General features: G+C 42.2%; 1 protein-coding gene across 2 annotated transcripts in view; it reads right to left on the reverse strand.

Annotated features, from left to right (window-relative positions):
• CCNC (cyclin C) overlaps positions 1-26,474 on the reverse strand; it is a 46,051-nt gene that overhangs the window by 14,191 nt on the left and 5,386 nt on the right. For both annotated transcript variants that reach the window (XM_056125246.1, XM_056125245.1), the window contains exons 2-6: positions 15,047-15,153; positions 13,075-13,159; positions 12,879-12,948; positions 12,456-12,507; positions 493-548 (exon numbers count right to left, since the gene is read on the reverse strand). In XM_056125246.1, the coding sequence (XP_055981221.1) occupies positions 493-548; positions 12,456-12,507; positions 12,879-12,948; positions 13,075-13,159; positions 15,047-15,153 (370 nt within the window). The remainder of the gene's footprint in view (positions 1-492; positions 549-12,455; positions 12,508-12,878; positions 12,949-13,074; positions 13,160-15,046; positions 15,154-26,474) is intronic.

The following is a 26,474-nucleotide window of genomic DNA, read 5'->3' on the forward strand; positions in this document are numbered from 1 at the left end:
AACGGGAGGACAGTGTACAGTGCTATTATTGCCATATCTGAAACTATCCTTTCTAGGAGACTACTCAGTTTAATAAAGAATGGAGTTAACTTACATATAGCTTTGACAAGTAGTTTATTTTTTTAATTGAATCATCATGATTCACAGTTACAAGGTTGTTCATGATTGGGTTTCAATCATACAATGCTCCAATACCCATCTCTTCACCAGTGTACACTTCTCACCACCAATGTCCCCAGTTTCTCTCCCACCACATTCCCTACCAGCCTACTTCCCCACTCCCAGCCCAGCCTGCCTTTATTGCAGGTACTTTTCTTCTTTTTCTCTCTCTCACTCCCTCTTTCCTCCTAGGCATTATGGTTTGTAATATAGGTAATGACAGATTATCATGTATATCTCTTTACCTACTTTCAGCATTCAGTTCTTGTCCAGAGTGATCGTTTCCAACAATCACTGTTTGCCAAGTAGTTTTACTTTATATGATATACTTACATGGTTCATCCTATAAGGAAATTCCTTTGGAAAGGCGTACGAAAATCTAGTCTTTACTGCAGGAAACAAAAAATAACCAATGAGAAAATGGCAAAGAAAACAAAACAAAAATCTCTTTAACACAGTATAAAATATCTGAGATAAGCCTATATCATTTTTAGTAGTAATTGGAAACTCAGATTTTGTTCATAGGAAAAAAAGACTAAGTAGTAGGAAGCGCAGCTTTGTATATTTCCTGCCCTGATACGATTGTTATAACCCCTCCCCAGTGTCCCTACAAATTAAATTCTGGTGTGAAGGGACCAATCTCATGAGGCACTATAGGCCTACTCTTAGGGATAAGCAGCTTCACTGTTAAGGGAATTACTGTTCATACTGTGGTCAATGATTCTGATTATACTGGTGAAATAACAACCGTTGTCATGGTGCCAACTGTTTGGACATTGAATAAGGAAGGGCACACTGCTCAGTTTCTCTTGCTTCCTTCTGTTATGCCAGACCAATCCACTAACCCTAGCAGGGAGGTTTTAGCAGCAGCAATCTTATGATTGCCTATGTAGTCTGTCTTAGAGAGGGTGACGGCTCACTTCTAACTCTTGAGATTCATGGAAAGAAATTTAAGGGAATGATTGACTCAGAAGCCGACGCCTCTATAATTTCTACCCAATATTGGCCCTGCAACTGTGCCGTGCAGGCAATACCCTACGGTTTGCATGGAGTAGGCATGATGCCTTCTTCCTCTGTCCGGCATAGTGACAGACAGTTAAAATATATTGGCCCCAAGGGCGTTACAGCCACATTCCAGCCCTACGTAGTACCCATACCTCTGAGTTTCTGAGGACAAGATTTACTTGAGCAATGGCAAGGGGAGATTAGGATTCCCATTCCAGTTCCCACTGTGGGCTCTGATTCTAAAGTCAACCCTTTTAAAAAGGGAACACTGCAACTTTAAGCCCACCACCTTTCCATATTCAGTGGATATATGGCATGTTAAAAACAAAAAAGGAGGTATTTCCCCACTTGAATGTATAGGGGAAACTCCTCATAGGAGGAAAAGTCTATGCTTATATATTTAACAGGTAACAGACCCACAAAAAATATTTGGGTTCCACTACATCTCGTCAGAAGTCGAATTGATTCACCGAATTCAACCCTCAAACCATCAGAAACTACTTAACCCCCTAAACTCCAGTCAGCCAAACCAATTTCAGCTGAAAGTCAACAAGGAAATCGGAGGAGTCAGCATCAGAGAAACTACAAAAAAGGTTTTCTAGCTTCTTTACAAGACTGTCTGACAATTTGTTAAACTTCTGACTGAAGTTCTCCAGAGACTCAATGAAGTGATCACTACCGCTACTGTTGCCAGAATAGCTCTAGAAACCTCATCGAGAAGCATGATGTTGTCAAAACACAGAAAGGTGACTGATCATCCCTGGAAAGTGCAAGACAACTGGGCACTTTATTACAAGCACTGCTCTGGGTTCAGGGTTGAACAGAAATCTTAGTACAAATAATAAAACTGTATTATGATTTGGAATTGTTCCTCTAATTCAAATTTTTGTGTTTTTGTGAAAAGAAAAGGACAAACGCTGAGTTTGTCCTTTCAGCCTTGCTGCAGTCAACTTAGGTTTATCGGCTTACACCCATCACAGTGCTCCCAATTCCTTTGCTTATCTGTAAACTCTTCTCTGTGCCCTCCTCCCCAACCAGTTAATCACATTTTCCCTGATCAGATTCTGTTAGCTTGTAAGATCAAATCCTTCTAAGAACACTGAACTTGTAAGTTAATAGTTTTATATAAATCTTTTACATAGTTTTCCTTAAAGCAATGTCCTTTCTGTATGGACACAGGAAGATAGTTAATATTATGCTTTTGTAACTTGGGAGTTAATTGACTCCAATGATATTTACTCCTGGGCATCTACTTTCTCGACTCAGTTGCCCTTAGTTCCTAGCACCCCAAAAGCAGTGTTCTGATGAGGGACTGAATGGACCCAGGGCAAGTTGTGAGCTACCCTGGCATCAAAATGGGCCAAGCCAAAGCGCCACAATACTCAACTATAAGTTGAGTGCATGGTAATGGACAAATGCTGTCATGATCCAAAAGTAACGAGACCAGGACCCGGCTGGGGTTAGGAAGACTAACATGGCCTGAGGACTGTGGTCTGGAATATATAGTGAGATGTCCTCAGGAAGAACCAAAGTTTAAGTTTGATATATCTCTTACTGTGCTCATACAGAATGACATTGCTAGGAATACTAGAAGTAGATTTACTACAACTATTTAAGTGGATTACTAGCAGAGGAAAGAAGCACATACTCTGGATGGGATCCCCCCTTAAGCAGATCTCCTTAGATGAGATTAACAACAAAGTCTCCAATGGAGACGTTACTGGGCCCGCTTGAGCAAATCGATGATCAACGGGAGGGCCTTTACTTTTTACCTTTTAATCTCCTGGAGGAATGGCCTTACCTCTTAGTTTATTTGTTTATGTTCAACCCCATCTTTGTATCACCACCCTATGTGATTGCTATATAAACTAAGACTGAAAGAGAGTCAGTCAGAAAAGGAGAGTCAGGGAGTTCTCAGAGCAAGAAGGGATCAGAGGCAGAAGACAGTCAGTCATCAGAATGAGAAGCAGTCAGAGTCAGGGGATCTGGGATCTAGCAATGAGGGGCTAGGAAGGAAGAGTATGTCAGATGGAAGAGACAAGAGATGGAATAAACAGCAATTAATGAACAACCAGCTCGGTCCTCACGCTTCCTTCGCCTGCCCATCACCAAGTTATCCCGATTCGGTCCATATGCAGCAGCTCAAGAGCACTGAACGTGGGCGGTGAGAGCCACCAGGAGAGCCCACGAACACATCATTCCATCCTTTTGCGCGTATATTTTTTTTACAGTAGGAAACCTTTGATTTCCCTAATCTATATTATAGAGCTTTATTTCCATTTCTAATAGCTCTAGGGCTTAATATATAAACAGAATAATAAGCTAAACAAATAAACAAACCCAGTTTTCATTTCCATGAAGTTTCCAGCTCTAGAATGGTTTTGTTTTTATGTGTGCAAATAAAACTTTATTTCAATTAATTTGTATTTAATTTTTTTATGTTTATTGACTGAGGTACTATGATTTACAATACTGTTAATGATGGTTTCATATGTACACATTTCCAACACCTTTCCCATCTCCAGAGTACCAAGATTCCTAAGATCTCTCCTTAGAATCCCGCCCAAAGACCTGCAAACTCAAGTTATAGAAGTCAACTCAACTCTCCCATTTGGTTGAATCTGATCCTCTGCTGCTACCTTGCTATATCTTTAAGTGCCACACATGAGAGATCATTCTGCATCCTTTCCTTCTAACTTCAATCCTCTAGTTCCATCCACTTCATGACAGACAGCATGATTTTTGTCCTTTGTTAGTGCTGCACAGAATTCTGTTGTGCAAACACACAACTTCTTGATCCACACAATGGGTATTGTTCTTTTACCTAGTAATTTAGCTGAGAAGGACCATAGCTGATATGCTGGCAAGTTATGTGTGTGTGCATTTATAAACATAAATGTATTTATATTTATAAATATACACACATTTGTATATTTGTAAATAAATAATGGAAGGATAATATAATCAAAAATGTTAACAGTGCTTACCACTGAGATTTAATGTTTTGCATTTTTTTTTGTTCATTTATTTTTGGGCCACATCCGGTGATGCTCAGAGGCAGTGCTTGGGGGACCATCTAGGTTGCCAGGGATAAAACTAGGGTCAGTCACATGCAAGGCAAATGCCCTACCTTCTGCACTATCACACCAGCCTTGAGACTAACTGATACTTTCAATAGAGAACTATTGAATTAAATGAATTTTGGGGTTTTTTTGGGGGGGCGGGATAGGCCACAGCTGGTGATGCTTAAGGTTAACTCCTGGCTCTGCATTCAGGAATCACTCCTGGCAGTGCTCAGGCGAACACATGGGATACTGAGAATTGAACTTGGGTAGCCTGCAAGGCAAAGCACCTTACTCACTGTACTAACTCTCCAGCCCACAAATGAACTTTTTTTTTTTTAAGGTCAACCCTGGATTGTTTGGGGAAAACTCCTGTTGGGTCTCAGAGGACCATATGGATGCCAGGGATCAAATCAGTGTTGGGAGCCCGATGTCCACCAGAGTGTCCACTTCCTTCCACCATTGTCCCAGTGTCTGTTTCCCACCCCCAAATCCCCCAGTAAGCTTCCTCCTGAAGACTACATCTTAGTTTCTCTGGCCTTTGGACATCTGTCATAATACTTGGCATTTTTAGCACAACGTTCTCCCTTCCGAAATCCGACACGCCATTTCGTCAGTAAAGAAGCAAACAGCACCCGGCCCAGACAAGGTCAGACCTGAACACCTGAAGAACCTGCCGTCAGTACTCATCAATACACTGGCTCGGCTCTTCACTCGCTACCTGTCTGAATGCAAGGTTCCATCTCAATGGAAAACCAGCAGGACCGTACTACTGTTCAAGAAGGGAGACATCCATGACATTGGCAACTATCGCCCGATCTGCCTATTGTCTGTCATCTACAAGTTGTTCACTCGAGTCATCCTGAATAGGATTGGCAGAACACTAGATGAAGGACAACCATGTGAGCAAGCAGGGTTCCGCAAAGGATTCAGCACCATCGACCATATCCACACGATAACCAAACTCATTGAGGTTTCTCGGGAGTTCAAGATGCCACTCTGCTTAACGTTCATTGATTTAAAGAAGGCCTTTGATTCTGTTGAGACGGAAGCGGTCATTGAAGCCCTAGCCAATCAGGGCATTCAAGCCCAATACATCAGGATCCTCCGTGAGCTGTATTGCGGATTCACTACCAGGATCTCACCATTCTACAAAGAAGTGATCGTTGATGTCAAGAGAGGGGTGCGGCAGGGTGATACCATTTCACCAAAACTCTTCAGTGCCACCCTCGAGAACATCATGCGACGACTGGAATGGGAAGGAATGGGAGTGAAGATAGATGGTCGGCAACTACACCACCTCCGCTTTGCTGATGACATTGTTTTAATAACACCAAACATCAGCCAAGCGGCACAAATGCTGGCCGACTTTGACCGTGAGTGTGGAAAGGTAGGACTACAGCTGAATCTTACGAAGACAATGTTTATGAGAAACAGCCTTGTTCCTGACGCCCCATTCGCTCTCAATGGAACGACCATCTCCGAATGCAACAGCTATGTGTACCTAGGTCGAGAGGTCAACATGACAAATGACCTGGCACCCGAGCTGCGCAGGAGGAAGAGAGCGGCTTGGAACGCCTTCAAGAACGTCGAAGAAATAGCTAAGAGGACGAAGAACCTCCGGCTCCGGGCACATCTCTTTGATTCCACTGTTCTTCCTGCATTAACATATGCCTCAGAGACCTGGGCCCTACGCAAACAAGATGAGAACGCCATTCAGGTCTCCCAAAGAAGAATAGAAAGAGCTATGCTTGGAATATCACGTTTCACTCAAATGAGAGAACGAATCCGGAGTTCTGACATCCGTCGACGATCAAGGATCAGGGACGCTGTCTCATATGCCAAGGTGTCGAAAATCAGATGGGCTGGTCACGTAATGAGATTTAAAGACGACCGTTGGACTAGAGCTGTTACTGATTGGATTCCACGGGATGTCAAGAGACCGCGTGGCCACCCACCTACCAGATGGTCGGACTTCTTTGTCAAGGTCATGAACGATCGGTTTGAGGCCCTCCATGTTCCCGGAGCGAAGAGATGCCATTGGGCTACACTAGCACGCGACAGGGACAAATGGAGACGTTACTGGCGCCCGCTCGAGCAAATCGACGACTAACGGGAAGTTAAGTGATTAAGTGATAAGTGATTTAGCACAGCAGGTAGGGTGTTTGCCTTACACACAGCCGATCCGGGTTTGATTCCTCTGCCCCTCTTGGAGAGCCCGGCAAGCTACCAAGAGTATCTCGCCCCCACGGCAAAGCCTGGCAAACTCCCCGTGACGTATTAGATATGCCAAAAACAGTAACAAGTCTCACAATTTGTAGTGAGACATTACTGGTACCCACTCGAGCATATCGATGAACAATGGGAGGACCGTGCTACAGTGCTACCTGGCATTTTAGTTTTTATCTCTTTAGGAGGCAGGAGGAATAATAAAACAGCAGAAATTAATGAACTGGAATCCCCAAAACAATTCAGAAGATTAATGAAACCAAAAGCTGGTTCCTTAAAAAAATAAACAAGATTGATAAGCCAGTAGTAAAACTCACAAAGAGAGAGAGCCCTTACAAACCTAATCAGAAATTAAAGGGGGGACATCACAACAGACACCACAGAAATTTAAATGATCATCAGAGAATACTTCATTTATTTATGCCACAAAATGAGAGAACCTAGAAGAAATGAGTAAATTCCTGGAGTCCTATAACCTTCTAAGGCTGAACCAAGATGATTTGGAATACCCAAACAGAACAATCACTATCAAGGAAACTGAAATGATAATCAAAAGTCTTTCCAAAAACAAAAGCCCAGGCCCTGACAGATTTACTAGAGTTTTTTCAAACTTTTAAAGCGAATATACTGCCAATGTTCTTTAGCCCTCCCAAGAACCTGAGGAAAGTGTTTCTATTTCTTAAACTGTTTCATTGGTTTAAGGAAAACGCATCTGTTTCTACTGTTACCCCTCCCTCTAAATCCCAAACCAAATCATATTCCTCCAATTTTCAATGTAGGTCTTAACTTTTTAGAACTGTTTTAATTTTATGGATGAACTGAGGAAACACTATTTCCCCATCTACTCCCAGTTATAGACTAAATGTTTGTGTCCTTCAAAATTTGTATGCTGAAGGGGGCCAGAGTGACAGTAAAGAGGGTAAGGGCACTTGCCTTGCATGCAGTCAACCTGAGTTAGCCAACCTGGGTTCAATCCTGGCACCCCATATGGTCCTGAGAGCAAAGCAGAAGTGATACCTGAGTGAAGAACTAGGAATAAGCCCTGAGTACACCCATGGGCGTGTACTTATTCCTAGTTCATTTCCAGAGCAAACAAACAAATTTGTGCACTGAAGTCCAAACTCCTAATACATTTGGAGAAAGGCCTTGAGGTCACAGGATGGGCACCAGCACTGAGCTACTAATAGTACAGGCTAGCACTGTAGCACTGTCCCCCAGTTGTTCATGGATTTGCTCGAGCAGGCACCAGTAATGTTTCCATTGTGTGACTTGTTACTGTTTTTGGCATACTGAATACACCACGAGTAGCGTGCCAGGCTCTGCCGTGCGGGCAGAATACTCTTGGTAGCTTGCTGGGTTCTCCGAGAGAGACGAAAGTGTCGAACCCAGGTCAGCCTTGTACAAGGCAAACACCCTAACTGCTGTGCTATCACTCCCTATTTCTAGAAACGTCATTTTGTATGAGCACAGTAAGAGATACATCAAGCTTAAAGTTTGGTTCTTCCTGAGGACATCTCACTATAAGTTCCAGACTACACTCCTCAGGCCAGGTTAGTCTTCCTGACCCCAGCAGGGTCATTATTCAGTTACCCCTTTTGGGTCATGAGAGAGAGTTTGTCCATGACCATGCTCTTAACTTATAGTTTCACTTAACATAACACATTAAGTTAATAACATAACATAACAAGTTAAGGTAACTTAAAGTAAGTATTATGGTGCTTGGCCTGGCCCATTTTGATGCCAGAGATCAAACTCAAGTTTCATGCATCTAAAACAAACACTTTACTTCTTAAGCACATTCCCAGCCACAATCTACATTTTTAAGTATTCTGTATGAACTATATTATGTACTGGTATTACAAGCATTCACACTATTATGCAACCATCTTTGTCGTCCATCTCCAGAACTCTTTTCATCTTACAAAACTATATCCATACTCATCAAATAACTTCCATTTTTCCCCACGTTCCAGCTTTTCAGACACTATACCATCACTGATTCTATCATCTCTATTGATTATTCTTGGCACGTCATAAAAGGTACAATCATACAGTATCTTTTTGTGATGGTTTATTTCTCGTCATAATCTAAGGGAAATAGGTTTGTCCAATCTAAAGTTTTGCCCACGTTGTAGCATATAAAAGATTTCAAAATTTCTTTATTTTGACCCATATACTCCTCTAGTTTACCTCATATAATAATGCCAGATTTACTGGTACTACATTCAGGTCAAAAAAGAAAAATTTCCTTATGTTTGTCCCAATTACTGAGTCAGCCCATCTTTCTCCTGCCTTTTCCCAGATTAAAATTTTCTCTTTCTTCACCAAATTCTATTTAAGTTTTTCTGGGTCATCTAACAAATAATTTTTTCCTATTCAAAATGTCACTACATTCCCTATTTTCTTTTGTATCAGTTAATTTATATGTCTTTTTTTTCCCTTTATTTTATTTATTTATTTTTTTACAGTTGTAGATTTACAATTTTTTGTGCTAGGGTTTCAATTATACAATGATCAGATACCCATCCCTCCACCAGTGCCCGTTTTTCACCACCATGGATAATATCCCTCCCACCCCCATCCCCCCATCCCCCCCTGTCTCTGTGGCAGGGCAATCCCCTGTGTTCTCTCTCTCCGTTTGGGTGTTGTGGTCTGCAAAAGAGGCATTGAGTGGCAAACATGTTCAGTCCATAGTCTACTTTCGACATGCATCTCCCCTCCTGGGAGGATCCTCCAAACATCCTTTATTTGGTGCTCCCTTCTCTATCTGAACAGCCCTTTCCTCTAGGATACCCGGCTGGCCTCTAAGTTATGGAGTAATCCTCCTGGTGCTGATCTCAGCTATTCTTGGGTATTAATCTCATACTTTGTTACTTTATATCCCCCAGATGAATGCAATCTTTCTATGTCTATCCCTCTCTTTCTGACTCATTTCGCTTAGCATGATACTTTCCATATTGTATCACTTGTATGTAAATTTCATGACTTCATCTTTTCTAACAGCTACATAGTACTCCATTGTGTAGATGTACCAAAGTTTCTTTAACCAGTCATCTGTTCTTGGGCATTCAGGTTTCTTCCAGTTTCTGGCTATTGTAAAGAGTGCTGCAATGAACAAACAAGTGCAGATGTCACTTCGACTATATATTTTTGCCTCTCTGGGATATATTCCCAGGAGTGGTATTGCTGGGTCAAATGGGAGCTCAATTTCTAATTTTTTGAGAATCGTCCATACTGTTTTCCAGAAGGGCTGAACCAGTGGACATTCCCACCAACAGTGAAGGAGTGTCCCTTTCTCGCCACATCCACGCCAGCATTGGTTGCTTTTGTTCTTTTGAATGTGGGCCAGTTAATTTATATGTCTTATTTACTTGTCTTTAAATACTTTATCTTTGTATCCACCATTGCATTTAGTATGAATCTGTTCAATGATAACAATACTGCTATTGATAAAGATAGTCATCATTAAAGTTTACTGAGTACTATGTATTAAATTATACCCCACCTTTCCATTCATTTGCTTAAATCCAAAGGTAATATAGCTGGAGATCTTTAAATTTTTGAAGAGGAAATTAAGGTTTTTGTGGTCCTAAGATTGAGACCTCAGTTATAGGACTGCTGTCCTTATACAAAGAAGAGACAGTAAAAGTACACAACCACCAAGAAAAGGCCATGTGATTATACAGGAAAAAAGCAAAACCAAAAACAAACAAATTTATCTGTGCATGAAAATTTTTTTAAACCTGGTAGTATGTATTTCACATTCAGTGGTACTCAGTGCCTATTCCTAGCTTTGTGCTCAAAAGTGACCCTTGGGAGTGCTCAGTATCAAACTGGGGCCAGCCAGTGCAAGTAGAATGCCTTATCTCCTGCAATATCTTTTTTTTTTAATTTTTATTAGTGAAACACCATGAGGTAAAGTTGTAGACTTACAAATTTTTGTGCTTGGGTTTCAGTTATACAATGATCCAGTACCCATCCCTCCACCAGTGCCCATTCTCCATCATTTACAATTTTTTTTTTAATTTTTGTTAGTGAAACACCATGAGGTACAGTTGTAGATTTACAAATTTTGTGCTTGGGTTTCAACTGTACAATGATCAAACACCCATCCCTCCACCAGTGCCCATTATCCACCACCACAGGTCCCAGTATCCCTCCCACCCCCTCATCCCCCTGTCCCACCCTGCCTCTGTGGCAGGGCATTCCCTTTTGTTGTCTCTCTCCTTTTGGGTGTTGTGGTTTGAAAAAGAGGCATTGAGTGGCAATCATGTTTGGTCTATAGTGTAGATGTACCAAAATTGCTTTAACCAGTCATCTATTCTCACGCACTCAGGTTTTTTCCAGATTCTGGCTATTGTAAATAGTGCTGCAATGAACAAACAACTTCAGATATAACTTCGACTATACTTTTTTCTTGCAATATCTCTTTAGCTCCTCAATCTTTTTTCTTTTTGGGTCACACCCAGCGATGCCTAGGGGTTACTCCTGGCTCTGCACTCAAGAATTACTCCTGTCAGTGCTCAGGGGACCATATGGGATGCTGGGAATCGAAGCCAGGTTGGCCACATATAAGGCAAACACACTACCTGCTGTGCTATCACTCCAGCCCCTCCTCAATTTCTTAATAATTCAATTTCCTAGTTGCCAATTCATTATTTCATCATTGCGGTATATCTGGCATACAAGTTCTATGACCAAAGTACTATTCTTTTATCCTTAAAAGTTACTAACAAGAAAGGCCAGGGAGGTAGTTTAACGGGCTGGAACATGTGCTTTGCATGCAGGAGGCCTGGGTTCAATCCCCAATATCAACACAGTCCTCCATGCTACCAAGTAAAGGGCACTCCCCAAGGTGTGGTCCAAAACCCAAATAAAAATAAAGGTATCAATAAGAAAGGACATAGGAAGGACTGAGTTAAATTATAACATACTTTTCAATCAGGGTGTGAATGACTCAGAATATAAAAATCAGTTTAGTTCACAAACTTAAAAAACTTTTTTAGAAGATCACAGAAATAAAAAAAAAAAATAATCCAAATTCTCACTTGTTTGATGTCTTTTTCCTTTAATGTCATACCTCACAGGTAGGTAAACCCCATCATTTTTAGATAAAGAACTAAGTCAAAGATAAGGCAATGTGCTCAAAGTTATGCAGTTGTGGCATAGAGACAAATGTGGAATAATTGGCCTTACTAACTAGTCAACACTTATTTAATGCTTTTGAATGAATAATACTACACAGTTTAGGTTTTAAAAGATAATGTTTTAAGAGATAATACTGTTAAGTAATTTTAAAAAATTTTATTTTCATTTTTAAATACTGGATATAAAGGTAACTTTAAAACAGGATAAGCTTTTGTTTTTTGAGCTTTTTTTTTCCGGGAGGACACACCTGTTAGTCCTCAGAGCTTTCTCCTGGCTCTGCACTTAGGATTGTACCTGCTGATGCTCAGGGAACCACATGGATAAATACATATGGATAAATTTATGCATTTATTTAATTTTTTAATTAAGTAACACTAATTTACAAGGTTGTACATTTTAGGGGTACAACTTAATATCTCTTTAAGATGCATATTATGATTCCACACCCATCACCAAAGTACCAATAATCCTTCATGCTTCCGATTATGGGCTGGAGCGATAGCACAGCAGGTAGGGCGTTTGCCTTGTACGCAGCTAATATGGCCGACCCGAGTTCGATTCCTCCGCCCCTCTCGGAGAGCCCGGCAAGCTACCGAGAGTATCTCGCCCGTATGGCAGAGCCTGGCAAGCTTCCCATGACGTATTCGATAAGCCAAACACAGTAACAAGTGTCACAATGGAGACGTTACTGGGCCCGCTCGAGCAAATCGATGAACAACGGGAGGACCATGACCGCTTCTGATTATAGTGATAACAGGTCCCAGCCAGAAGATACTGATAGCACTACAACTGAATTTAGCACTCACAAACCAGGCCCTTGAAGTACTGAATCCAAAAGCTTTATGCACTTACATACAGAAGTAGCAGCAGCAATCAATCTTGTATTTGAGACTACTCCAAATTCCTAAAGAAAGAGGATGAGATTAAGGATACAGTAATAGGATGAACCTAAAAAATATGTAGATAGTTGTCTCATTTTGCATTTATTACTGATCTGTTAATATCTTTGTGTTGTTTAGTGGCCACACCAGTGATATTCAGGGGTTACTCCTGGCTCTACACTCAGGAATTACTCCTGGCAGTGGCTCGGGGGACCATTTGGGGATGTCGGGACTGAACCCAAGTGGGTTCATGCAAGGCAAATATACTATCCACTGTAGCATCCCCCTAGCCCCCCAACCTATTACTATTTTTAAGTAGGCAATATGAAAACTTGAGCAGATTAATCAATACACTATACTAACCATATTTAGATAAAAAGCATGTATTTCATACCTCAACTTTGGATGCTAAAAACACACATGTAGGAGCCATTAATACAGGATCTATACTTTTCAGAGAATACCTAAAATACATAAAAACAAGATTAAACATCATTTATATAAGAAATATTTCTTGAAAAAAATATACGATTCATTAACAGATTAAAAATTAAATAGGAATAACGTAATCTCCAAATTAACAATCCTACCTGGCATAGAATCTCTTGAAATATACTGTAGCAGTGGCAATAACTTGTTGTCTTAATTTAAGATGTTCACCTAATGCCTGGATAACTAAAAGAAAAAGAATACAGCTTTAAATGTGTCTTCTGACATCTAAATATTAACACTGAACAGTAACTTCCATATGGTTAAATCATGATTATATTAATTTTTCCTAAGAAAAAAAAACTATACATGCTTTGAAAATCTACTTGGAGCACAGTGGCTCAACATGAATGTTTGCCAGTTTGTTTAAAAATATTGGCAGATATGCAGAGTCTCCTGCCCCCATGCCTGGCTGTCCTCACTGGGGCCCCTTGGAGGGGGGAGGGTTGAGTTTCTCTTCCCCACCCCCCGCCCCCGCCCCAAGCAGAGCCCCAGCAGCTGAGGACCTCCGGAGCCAGTCACAGCCATGCTGGGACCACTCTCCACACGTCTGGATGGGCCTCATGCATGAAAGAACTGGCAGAGGAACCCAGGCATGCGGGTCCCGGGGCTGAGGTCTCCGAGCCTACTCGGATTGGGATTGGGCCTTCTCCAACCAGACCTCCCATCTTCCAGTAGGTAGGCGTCACACCCACCAGCTGCCGTCAGCGCCAGGTTGGTCCCATCAATGGCCAAGATGCAGAAAACTATAAAACATAGCTCCTGGAAGCGCATTCGCGGCCGCGTGACATCTTATTATCTTATTTTTCCTTTGGAGAACCTGGCAGGCTACCAAAAGTATCCTGCCCACACTGCAGAATCTGGCAAACTTCCCGTGTCGTACTCAATATGCCAAATACCAGTAACAATGATGGGTCTCATTCTCCTAATCCTGAAAGAGCACTGAAATGGCTCTTTTAAAATCTCAGGCCTAGGAAGAAGGAGACGTTACTGGTGCCTGCTTGAGGAAATCTACGAACAACAGGGTGATCGTGATGCAGAAAAAAAATATTGGAAGATACAATAAACAAGAAGTAGAAAAACTGGCAAATAATGGTTGGATTAAGTATTTTTATTATTTTCAATTTTTATATTAGTTTTAGAATTATTATTAAAAATCCAAAATGAATCCTCAAAATAATCTTAAATTTGACTTAGTAGTATATTATAAAGGCTTAGAGAGATTAACGAATACTTTTGAAATTGTCCTGAGTATTTTTAAGATGCAAAATTCACCAGAGGCTTTATTTAGATCACTTAAAAGAATAAGGACCTCCGCATAATCCTTATTTGATGTGTGTGTGGGTATGTGTGGGGGGGGGGGGAAGGGGGGCTGATTTTTATATTCTGAGTCATTCACACCCTGGTTGAAAAGTATGTTATACTGCCCATATCTCAACCTGAGATGTGTGATTACTTTCTTCTACTTTACAGCATAACTAACTCTGCTTTCTCCCCCGTAGAGAAGCTCATGCTCTCTCTTGAATGTTTGTGTCTGCCTGCATTCCTCTCCTATCTCTCCTATTTCCCTAAACAAAACTATTTGCCAAAAAAAAATAAAAATAGTAATAAGGTCAGTGCTATTATAAACTATGATATTGCAATAAAAACATAAATAAGAACAATAGGGCCTAGAGGAGGTGAAGTACTTTTAAATAAACCTCTGATTAAATGTTAACAAAAAGATCCCGCAAAAAGAAACTGAGTTTTTGCTTATGTTCTGTCGTTTTGAGGCCACATCCAGCAGTGTTCAAGGCTTACTCCTGGCTCTGTGCTCAGGCATCATTCCTGGTAGGACTTAGGGGGTCATATATGGTACCAGGGAACAAACCCTGGTCAGCCACATGCAAGGCAAATGCCCTACCTATCAGCTGTACTAGCTGTTCTATCTCAGGCCCTGAATATGTTTTTTAAAGAATACATAAATATAAATAAAAATTTTAAGAAAGGACTAAAACAGTTCATCACAAATTACAAAAATTTCCTCAACTCATAGGTAGCCAACTCTACCACTTTGACTTCTAAAAAACTTACCATTTGTGAAAAATATTTGTAACTTCCAATATTCTTCTTCCGAGAGAAATTTTAAGTCCTTTTGGCGTTCCTTCAATAGGTCTTGTTTATCCAAAATCCATTGTAAACTAGAAACAAAGATGTCAAGATATGCTACTGAAATCAACAAAATGACAGAAAACATTCTACAGGTTATCTTTTTGAGAGAGAAAAAAATAAACCTCTAAGAAGCAGCCTTCAAAGCATTTTCACATTTCTTGAAACTGATACTGAGAATCATTTCACAAATGTAAAGACTCCAAAAAAAAAAAATTCTGCTTTAACCATTTCTCCTCTTAGGATTATTCTGAGTCACAAGCTCATACTCTGCTTCATTAATCTTAACACTCTCCTTTAAGATGCATCTTATAATCAGCTACACTATATAGTCTTTTAATTGTAAGTTAGAAGTTGTTTCAGTGTATTACCTCAGCCTTCTCCTACTTCTTCCCCCCTAATCAGTGTCATATTTCTAACCAGTTATGAAACTGCCATAACCCCCTGACCCCAAATGAATTCTATAACCGGATGCTGTCAGTTTGTACTGGTAGTCTTTTTGTTGTTGTTTTTTGTTTTGGAAGGAGAGGGTGGGGCACAAGGGGCAGGTGGGGGTAGACGTGTGGGGGGGGGGTGGAGTGGTGCTGCTGATGGGTGCTCAGGAGCTATTTTCAACTCACTACTCCCTGGTGGTCATTCCCCTTGAGCTATCCTTGTCATGTATCTCACGTTTTCTTGGTCAAGGAATGTGTCACTACCAGACAGAAAGATAGAACAGCAGGTAAGGTGCTAGCTGTGTGTACAATGGACCCGATTCAATCCCAGGCACCACATATAAGTCACCCAGTCCTGCCAGGAATGATTCCTGAGTGCAGCACCGCAAGAAAGTCCTAAGCACCACCAGGTATGACCTCCCCATCTCCAAGGAATATGGGACTCAACATTCTTTACAATCATATCATAGTACTATGGAGAGATAATTAAGCTTTATTTAATAGATTTGTTTATAGTTTTCCACACACAATTTCAAGGAATGTCTTTTCAATTGTATTCTTATATATTTATTAATATATATGAATATATTTTAAATATATTCTTTATATTTAAAATATATTTTCATTTTAGAATATAAATTTATATTCTAAATATCTTTAGAGTAAAGAACCAATGTTATAAGGCCAGAGACAGTACAGGATTGTAAGGCATTTATTTGACTTGCAAGCAGCTGTGTTGGCCATAACCTACTTCAAGGCCCAAGCATCATCAATGATCCCCAAAGCATCAGGGTGAGAATGGCCCCAACTCCTTTTTTCGTCTGCACAGTAGAGCCTGAAAAGCTACCTGTGGAATATTCGATATGCCAAAAACAGTAACAAGTCGACGTTACTGGTGCCCGCTCAAGCAAATCAATGAACAACGGGATGATGGTGCTACAGAGCATTCTAAAATCTAAACTTTATAATCCCACCAAGGTCCCCAAATGGAAACCAATTTAAAATTTGGGAATATTAAATTCAGGTGTCATGCAGATGGCTCAGGGCCCAAAACACCTGCCATGCACATGGAAAACCATGAGTTTAATCCCCAGTGCAATCCCTATGTACCAAGTGCAGTCACTATGGCTATGTCTGGAATTCCCTCATTATCACAATGAAGAATGAAATCTCAGTACAAAGCCCACTGTGTCTGAAAACTGCAGCTGACGATGTGTGGGCACCAGCAACCCCTACTGTCAGAACGTGTAAACACCACAACTAAAAGTGTAGTCCTCAGCAACCACATGTACAAGCACTATAACAAAAAATTGTGACCAACCACTGAGTCTGCGTGTAAATGTGACCCTCAGTGAGCACAACAACCAGAACTATGGGAATCATCACTCATCAAAACAAGCACCAACAGTAAAAGGGGAAACTGGGAGCAGAAGAATAGCACAACTAGTAGAGCATTTGTCCTGGCTTAACCAGGTTTGATCCTGGACATCCCTATATGGTCACCTGAGCACCAACAGGATTAATTCCTGAGTGCAGAGCCAGGAGTGGCCCCAAACACACCTGGCTCCCAAAAAAACATTTTTCTGTTGTTATTTTTGGTTATTGTTTTATTTGTTTTATTCTGTTTTTTTCACTTGGATGTTGGGGGCAGGCCACATCCAGCAGTGCTCAGGGTTTACTCCTGGCCTCTGCACTCGAGTCACTTCTGGAGGTGCTCAGGGGACCATATGGGATGCCAGGGATTGAACCTGGGTCGGCTGCATGCAAGGCAAGTGCCCTACTCACTGTACTATCGCTCCAGCACCCAAAATATCTTAATGATGCTAGGATATTTATTAAAATCTTTTAACATCCACTAAAGAACAAAAATTCTTATTGCAGTCCTATATATCTTATTATGCTATTGAAAACTTAATTTTGAAGCACATTTTATAGTCATTTAAAATAAAACTTTCTGTTTTCTAGTCTTTTGGGAAGGAGGTGGCACACCCGGAGGTGCTCACAGCTTACTCCTGGCAGGGATACATATAAGGCAAGCACCATACCCACTGTACTTTATCTCTTGTCCCTTTTATCTGATTTTATCTTCATTTCGGATAAAGCTTTCTACTACAATTCCTAACAGATCACTTATTAAAACTTTATTATTGCTCTTTTTTCAATTAATAAACCTTTAGTTATTTTTGTCTCTATAGGCTGATTTATTATTTTTGCATCACATTTTCTTATTACATTTAGTTGCACAGTCAAGACAATGTAAATAAACAGACTGATTTTCCTAATGTTTCACCATTAGGTATCTCTTGTTGATGTTTTGGGGACCTTTTTTCTTTTGGTTTTGGGGGTCTCACCCAGAAGTGCAAGGCAAGTTCCTTTCCAGATGTATTTATCTCTCTGGCCCTCTTGTTGATGTTTCAATGCTAACATCATATTAAACACCCTATTTGTCTCAACGAGTTTTTAGTTTAAGAGATACTAATAAGGGTCACAGAGATAGTAACAGGGGATAGGACGCTTACCTTGTATGCAGCAGACCCATGTTCAATCCTGGACACACATACAATGCCCCAAGCAAAGCTATGAGTGATTCCTCAATTAGAGCCAGGAATAAGCCCTGAAAACCACCAGATGTGGTCATTCCATCTCCCCCATCAAAAAAAAAAAAAAAAGAAGGAAGGAAGGAAATGTGGTCATCCAATCTCCCCCATCAAAAAGAAAAGAAAAAGAATAAACATTAAGACCCAGGCAAATAGCTAAACAGTCAGGGGGATGTGCAGGGATTGAGTACAAACCACAGCACCACATCCCTACTACTACCACCACCACCACCACCTCTGGGTAGAGGCCCAGAGGCTTCCCCACCACCACCAGGGGGGGCCATGGTGGTGTTGAGCAGCTCTGCATGCTTGGGCCAACTGGGGAATGCAATGAGTAGGTATGACAAAGTGCCCGAGGAATTACATAGAGAAGCATGCCCCCCAAAATAAATTGAACTGCAAGCTTATTTTTTTAATAATGTCACCAATTAGTAAGAGATTTTTCTAATACAAATTATATTACTATAAAAATTTATCTTAAAAGTAAGCTATATTATTTTGTTTTGGGGGGACTGCGCCAGAAGGATGCTCGAAAGCTATACCAGTTTGTTGTTGGGAGATCAATTGGGCCTCTTATGCTCCCATTATTTAAGCTATCGTCCAGATCTAAAGCTAACTTATTTGGGGCATACTCAGTGGTACAGCTAGCCAAATGCTATAGGTACCACGGATTGAACCAGAGTCTCCTTCAAGCAAGACAAGGGTCCTACCACTTGTTGGAATGTAGCTCTAAACATTTTAGGATAGCATTGGTATGTCCTTTCTCCCTTGCCACAGGGAGCTTAGGTTTATCAGGTTACATCCATCACAGGGCTCTAGAGACACTCCCATTCCTTTGTTTATCTGTAACCTCTTCTCTGTGCTCTCCTCCCCAACCAAATAATGACCTTTTTCCCCTAATAGGATTCTGTTAACCTTAGAAGGACAGATCCTTCTAAGGACACTGAACTTGTATTGTAAGTTAAATATTGCTTTTCTCCTTCTCATGTCTTTTATGCAGAGTTTACTTTAAGGCAATGTCCTTTTTGTATGGACATAGGAAGACAGTTGATATTATGCTTTTGTAAGTTGGGAGTTAATTGACTCCTAATAACATTCGCTTCCTGGCATCTGCTTTCTCAACTTACACCTCAGTTGTCCTTAGTTCCTAGTACCCCAAAAGCAGGGTCCCAATGAGGGACTGAATGCACCCAGGGCAAGCTGTGAGCTATCCTGGCATCAAAATGGGCCAGGCCAAAGCGCCACAATACTTAACTGTAAGCTAAGAGCATGGTCATGGACAAATGCTGTCATGATCTAAAAGGTTAACAATGAGATTAGGACCCTGCTAGGGTTAGGAAAGACTAATCTGACCTGAGCATTGTAGTCTGAGATCTATAGCAGGATGACCCCAAGAGAGCAATCCTATAAACTTAATGCATCTCTTACTGTGTCCATACAAAGTAATTAATATTTTGAATGTTTAGATGTTTGTTGGACAAGGAGAGAAGAAATACACCTACGGGATTCTGCTCTTGGGTGGGTGCCCTTTGGTGGGTTGTCTTCAGGTCTTGCTGGATGAGTCTGTCCTAGAAGCTTCCCCTGAGGGAAGGACTTTACCTCTATTTATTGTATGACCACACCTAAGTGTAAGCCCCACCCCTCCTCCTTTGGGATTTAAGGAGGGAGTAAGAGTGGGCTGGGAGAGAGAGAAGCAGGAGAATCAGGAGAATGTAGAGGAGATTGGAATAAACTGCAACTGACACCAACCAGCCTGGCCCTGGTTCCCTCCTTCATCCACATACTGCCATCAGCCTCCAGGGGCGGTAGATGCGGCGTGAGACCACCAAATGCATATGGTGAGAGAGCCGGTGAGGCCTTTTCATAAGTTATTTTTCTGAACACATATCTGGCGGCCCTGGGTAGGCACAAACCACCAACCTTTTGGTTAACAGCCGAACCACCAGTTGGTGTGCCGGTGCACAAATGAAGGTAAGAACAGGGTTCGATAGACCCCACTCTAGAAAAGTTTAGTGGGAGAACAGGATTTTGTGGTGTGGTGAATTAGAATACTAGCCATACTCCCCCCCGCCCCAAGATGGGACAAACACAGTACCTCGTCAAGCCCGTTCTAAATCTTTCACGCCAAACTGAACGTGGCAAGTTCTTTAAGTTGATTAACCATTTTGCACATAGACCTGGACATCGTGTTTTTCGGTACCAACTCCAGTCGTGCCTAAAAACTGTCTACAAATTTCATCCTTGGTTTCCAGATAATGGTACTTTGGAGCCTAAAAGGTAAAGGTAAAGACCCTCCCGTTGATGGTCGATTTGCTCGAGCGGGCCCAGTAACGTCTCCATTGGAGACTTTGTTAATACTCTCGGTAGCTTGCCGGGCTCTCCAAGAGGGGCGGAGGAATTGAACTCGGGTCGGCCATGTTGGCCGCTTGTAAGGCGAACGCCCTACCCGCTGTGCTACCGCTCCAGCCATATCTTGGTTTCCAGATAATGGTACTTTGGAGCCTAAGGTTTGGAAAAGGATTAAGGACAATATCTTCAGGGAATTTAAAGAAGGGGCTCGGATCCCCCAATAGTTCTGGGCAACTTGGGAAAATTGTTAACTCCATTCTTAAGGCTTTGGAAGGTGCCTCCGAGAAGGAGGATGTTAGGTATACTATGGGAGGCTTTCCTCAGGAGTTAAGAGGGGATCTTAAGATTAGGATGAAAAAAAGAAAGTTCCTACTACTGAGAGAGCCATGCCCCCAGTTCCTCCCATACCCAAGCCTAGAAAGAAGCCCGATGCTCAATGCTTGGCTACTCCCATACCCAAGCCCAGAAAGAAGCTCAACGCGTTTCCATGGTAACACATTTTCAAAGTAAAAAATCTCTCTGATGCTGGTGAATTAATGTCAATTAACTAATGTCAATTTATGTCAATGACTGATGTCAACCCGGAGACCCTCACCTCCTCTGTATGACTCCACATCCAGTGCATAAGAGGAAATATGAGGAGCCAGCTACTACTTCCTCAAATTCTGTGTCTGAGAGTGGCTTGGTAGAGAAAGCTTCTCACAGGAGCCGCTGCTCCTCAGCCAAGTGGTCTCTAGGTCGCTTGGGGCACACTCCTGATAGAAGCTTACAGCTGAGACCTCTCAACCATAAGTGGTCAATCCCACCCAGACCCCATGAGCTCCATCTCTTTTTTCCCATCTAGCTGGAGGAAGATAAGTCTCCGTCTTATGAAGGGTTAAGAACTCGGTTATTTCAAAAAGGCCTGTGCCTTGTACAGACCTACATCTTCGTACTGTAGGGTGTATCTTACAGGCTGGAGTTAAAAGGCCTATTGGGTACCTCAAGATTTTCATGTGGTCGCTAAGATGTGCTTAAGCTCTTCTCAGTACATGCAGTGGAGGATGTGGTTCAGTGATGAGGCCAAGGCAAAACTTCAGACCCTAGACCATTCTGGGCAAAAATTTTCAGGGATTAAGTTGATTTATGAGATGTTAATATGTGAAAGTGGCACGACCTAAAAAGCAAGTCAACTTGCCTCACACTGTTTTTGCTCAAGTCCATGAAGCCGTCCTGTGGGCCTGGGAGAAGATTGACATAACATTGAAGTTAAGGGAAGCTATACAAAGATTATTCAAAGTGCCTCCCTCAGAACCTCATGCAGACTTCACAGGGAAGTTGATGGAAATCACTGAAAGGCAGGTTAAGGGTAAGGAAATTCAGGAGAATTTGTTGAAACAACTGGCCTTTGAAAATGCTACCGAGGATTGCCAGGCCATTCTGCAATCCATTAAGGAGAAGAAGGACATAATGGGGTACGTGAAGGCATGTCAGAATGTTGATTCTATCAAACATCAGGAATGTATTAATGCTGTTGAGGTCTATGCAATACAGAGGGAAGATCAGGACAAATGTTTTAACTGTGGGAAACCAGGCCACTTTCCTAAGGACTGCAGGGGGCCTCCCAACCAGGCCCTGTGAGAGCACCACCTGGACCTTGTCCACAATGCCCTAAGAGAAACCAATGGGCCAGGGACTGCCAAGCCAGATTTGCATCTCCTGGGCCCTGTCCCCAGTGTAAGAGGGGAAACCATTGGGCCAGAGACTGTCGCTTCAATTTTGATGAAGCTGTTGACCCCAATTCAGGAAACCTGCAAAGGGGCCAGCCCCAGGCCCTGCAAAATCAGGGGATGTTCCCAGCTACAGCCCTTCTCCCCAATGTGTTTCAAAGCTCCAATCAGTAGAACTGCTGCAGCCAGCCACAGCAGGAAGCACAGCCTTGGATATTTCCTGCCCTGATACAGTTACTATAAGCTCTGCCCAGTGTCCCTACAAATTAAATTCCGGTGTAAAGGGACCAATTCCACAAGGCACTGTAGGCCTACTCTAGGGAGAAGCAGTTTGACTATAAAGGGAATTACTATTCATACTGGGGTCAATAATTCTAACTATACTGGGGAAATAGTGATTGTCCTTACGGTACCAACTGTTTGGACATTTAACAAGGGAGAACACATTGCTCAGCTTCTCTTCTTTTTGCTATGTCCTGTCAGTCCACTCACCCTCGGACTGGCAGTTTCGGCAGCACTAATCCTTTGGTTGCCTATGCCGCCCCTCTTAGGGAGGGCGTCTGTCCACTTACAACTCTTGAGATCTGTGGGGAAAGATTTAAGGGTATGATTGACTCAGGAGCTGATCGCTCTATCATCTCTACTCAATACTGACCCCGTAACTAGGCTGTTCAAGAAATACCATACGATCTGCATAGAATTGGCATGATGCCCTCTTCCTATGTCCGGCAGAGCACCAGGAAGTTAAAATGCAGAAGGAGTTACAGCCACTTTCCAGCGCTGTATAACACCCATACCTCTGAACCTTTGGGGATGAGATTTACATGAGCAATGGCAAGTGGAGTTTAGAATCCCCCCTCCACTTCCTCCTGTAGCCTCTGATTCTGAAGCTACCCCTTTTTAATGAAGGCCACTGCAGTTCAACACCCACCACCCCTCTGCATTCAGTGGAAATCTCATGATCCTGTGTGGTCCTCATATTGGCCCTTTAGAAATGAAAATTTAAGGGCATAAGAATCATTAGTAGAAGAACAACTGAATTTGGGGCATACTGAAACTCCACTTTCAGAATGGAATTCCCGTCTCTGTTATCCAAAAGAAATCAGACAAATGTCGTTTGTTGATTGACCTAACGAATGTTAATTCCACCATGGTTTCCATGGGGGCTCTTCAGCCCGGCCTTCCTTCCCCTGCTGCTATTCCTAAAGATCGACCTCTGGCTGTTACTGATTTGAAAGACTGTTTTTATAATATTCCCATCCATCCAGATGACCTGAAGCACTTCACATTTTCTGTTCCCTCCCTTAATCATGCACAGATGCACAGGTATCAGTGGACTGTTTTACCCCAAAGAATGACCAACTCCCCCACCATGTGCCAGTACTTTGTTGATTTGATTTTGCGCCCTTCTTGCAGTTTCCTCAGGCTTATGCTGTTCATTACATGAACGATATCTTACTTGCCTGTTCTAATGATAGCTCCAAAGACTTTATGAGGATGTAATAACCCGCCTACCAGCAGCCAGATCACAAATAGCCACAGAGAAAGCCCAAATGTTGCCCCCACATGAATACTTAGGTTATATCCTTCAGCGGACCACAGTGCGACCTCGAAAAATTTCTATTTGTCATGATAAGCTTAAAACTCCCAATGACTTTCAAAAGCTGCTAGGGTCTGCCCCTTTCTCGGCATTCCCAACTCAGACCTCCGTAATCTATTCCTGGCCCTCGAAGGTGACCCTGCCCTCTACAGTGTGAGGCAGTTTACCTCTGAGGCTAAGAGTTAGAACTTTTCCTAGACCCACTCCAGAAATTCCATCTTTCTCGGTTTTCTCCAGAAGAAAATTTGTGGCTTCTGCTTTTTGATAACCCTCAGTCACCCACTGCTGTCCTCCCTGTCCCAGCAAAGCCTCTGTCCTGCCCCCTCAGTGATGTTTTGCAAAGAGCCTTAGTTGATTTTTCTGGAGAACTTTCCTCCCATTATCCAGCAGGAAAAACGGGATTTTTTTTTTCAAACGAACTCCATTTGTCATTTCCTCCATCATTCGCTCTTCCCCTATTCCTGATGCTCTGGTATACTACATTGATGGTTCTACCTCTAGGAAAGACAGGACTGCCAGACCATCCCTATCTACAACAGTAAACATGAATTATACCTCTGCACAACAAGTCAAACTTGCCACTTTGGTTTACCTACTCTCCCATGTGCCAGGGCCCGCAAAGGTCATCTCAGACTCAGCTTATGTTGTTGGCGTCTTCCCTGGTACCATGACAGCTTCCCTAAATGCCCCAAATCCCATAGTTCAACAATTGCTTCAGCAGCTACAGACTCTTCTACAAAGGCACTCTGAACTGTTTTTATTACTCATATCATATCTCATTCTGGTTTTCCTGGACCCATGACTCAGGGAAATGAAGCTGATCTTTTGGCAGCACCAATTTTTACCTCGGCTGTAGAAGAGTACTGGGCCTTACACACAAACGCCCACCACCTTCATGTTCATCATAGTATTCCAATGCGGGAAGCCAGGCTTGCTCTATCTGTGTCTGTGCTTGCTCTATCTGTGCTCCTTGACACTGCACTCCCCATGTAGCTGGAGCTAATCCCCAAGGCCTGCAGACCAAGGAATTATGGCAAATGGATATTACCCATGTGACATGCTTTCCCAAGAAACCTTTTCTTCATGTAGCTATAGATACTTATTCTCACTTCCTATGGGCCATTCCCATGTCTTCTGAGAGAACCAAAGCAGCCTGCGCATTTCTACCATTTCTGTCATGGGCGTTCCCTCTGCTATTAAAACTGACAATGGCCCAGCCTATACTAGTAAAGCTTTTCGAGCTTTCTGTGATGAACAGCAAATTAAACACATTACTGGAATCCCTTATAAGCCACGGGGATAAGGCATAGTTGAGCGTGTTCATAGAACCCTCAGTTATTAAAAAACAAAAAAGGAGGTAGCCTCAGCTTGACTCCTTGTCCTTGACATTGTTTACTTGGGTGGAGCGACAGCACAGCAGTAGGGCGTTTGCCTTGCACGCAGTCAACATGGCCGACCCGAGTTCGATTCCTCCGCCCCTCTCGGAGAGCCCGGCAAGCTACCGAGAGTATCTCGCCCGCACAGCAGAGTCTGGCAAGCTCCCCATGATGTATTCGATATGCCAAACACAGTAACAACAAAGTCTCCAATGGAGATGTAACTGGGCCCGCTCGAGCAAATCGATGAACAACAAGAGGGCCTTTACCTTACCTCGAGCAAATTTTTTAAATTTACTTCAAGGAGAGCATATACAGCAGCTGAAAGGCATTTTAGGAAAGTGCACAGGCTCAGCAAGTTATTAACTCTCCTATTTAGATTAAAATTGACAAAGAATGGGTGGCGGAGAAACTCCTCATTCGAGAAAAAGGCTATGCTTTTGTTTCAACAGATGATAACCCCACTAAGAAACTTTGGGTCCTATTGCGTCTCATCAGGAGTCGAATTCACCCACCTGATTTGGCCTTCAGACCATCAAAGACTCCACAACCCTCAAAAACTCAACTTCAAGCAATCGCCAAACCTGTCCCAGCTGAAAATCAAGAAACCAGAGGAATTTCCAGTGACAGAGGATCTACAAAGAAAATGCAATCCCTACAGGTCAGCAGAAGAAACCCCCAAAGACCGCTAACTCTTATAATGTATCATGGGGTCACACCAAGGATCGGACCCGAAGAAAAGCTGTCCCCAAAACCCCCTACACTCTCTTCATTCCTGAAAACCTATTCCTGGTCATGACGGTAGTCTTGTCCTGCAGTCCTGTGGTAAGTAAAGCTAAACATGTCTATTGGACTTACATTCCTCACCCCCAACTTTTACAGGTTGTGGATTGGACCATGCCAGGACCCCGTATTTGGACTAACAATTCCTTCCTTTTACCCTCTCCTTGGGATTCACAGATGCCTCAGTTACCTAATGAAGAAGGAAACCTTTTAATTTTTCTCTAGGATATTCACTTGATCCTGTTTGCATCGGAGTGCCTCCCTGTCTTCCTCTTCACCCTCAGACTTGGATTCATATCAAGCCCTCAATACATACCACCTCTGATCAGTTGCAAAAAGATTTTTCTTTCACGTGTGTCCTTTCCATTGATGTGACACCCACTAACTTAACCTCTCTAGGTCAACCTTTCATTCCAGTTTGTGAATCTATCTCTATGAAAGACTGGAAATACTCGCCCAGGAAGTGGAGGAATGCCGGTCCCCCCTAGCATACTCTCTCATCGTG

The sequence above is a fragment of the Sorex fumeus genome, unplaced genomic scaffold (assembly GCF_029834395.1).
Source record: "Sorex fumeus unplaced genomic scaffold, SorFum_2.1 ptg000054l, whole genome shotgun sequence".
Lineage (NCBI taxonomy): Eukaryota > Metazoa > Chordata > Mammalia > Eulipotyphla > Soricidae > Sorex > Sorex fumeus.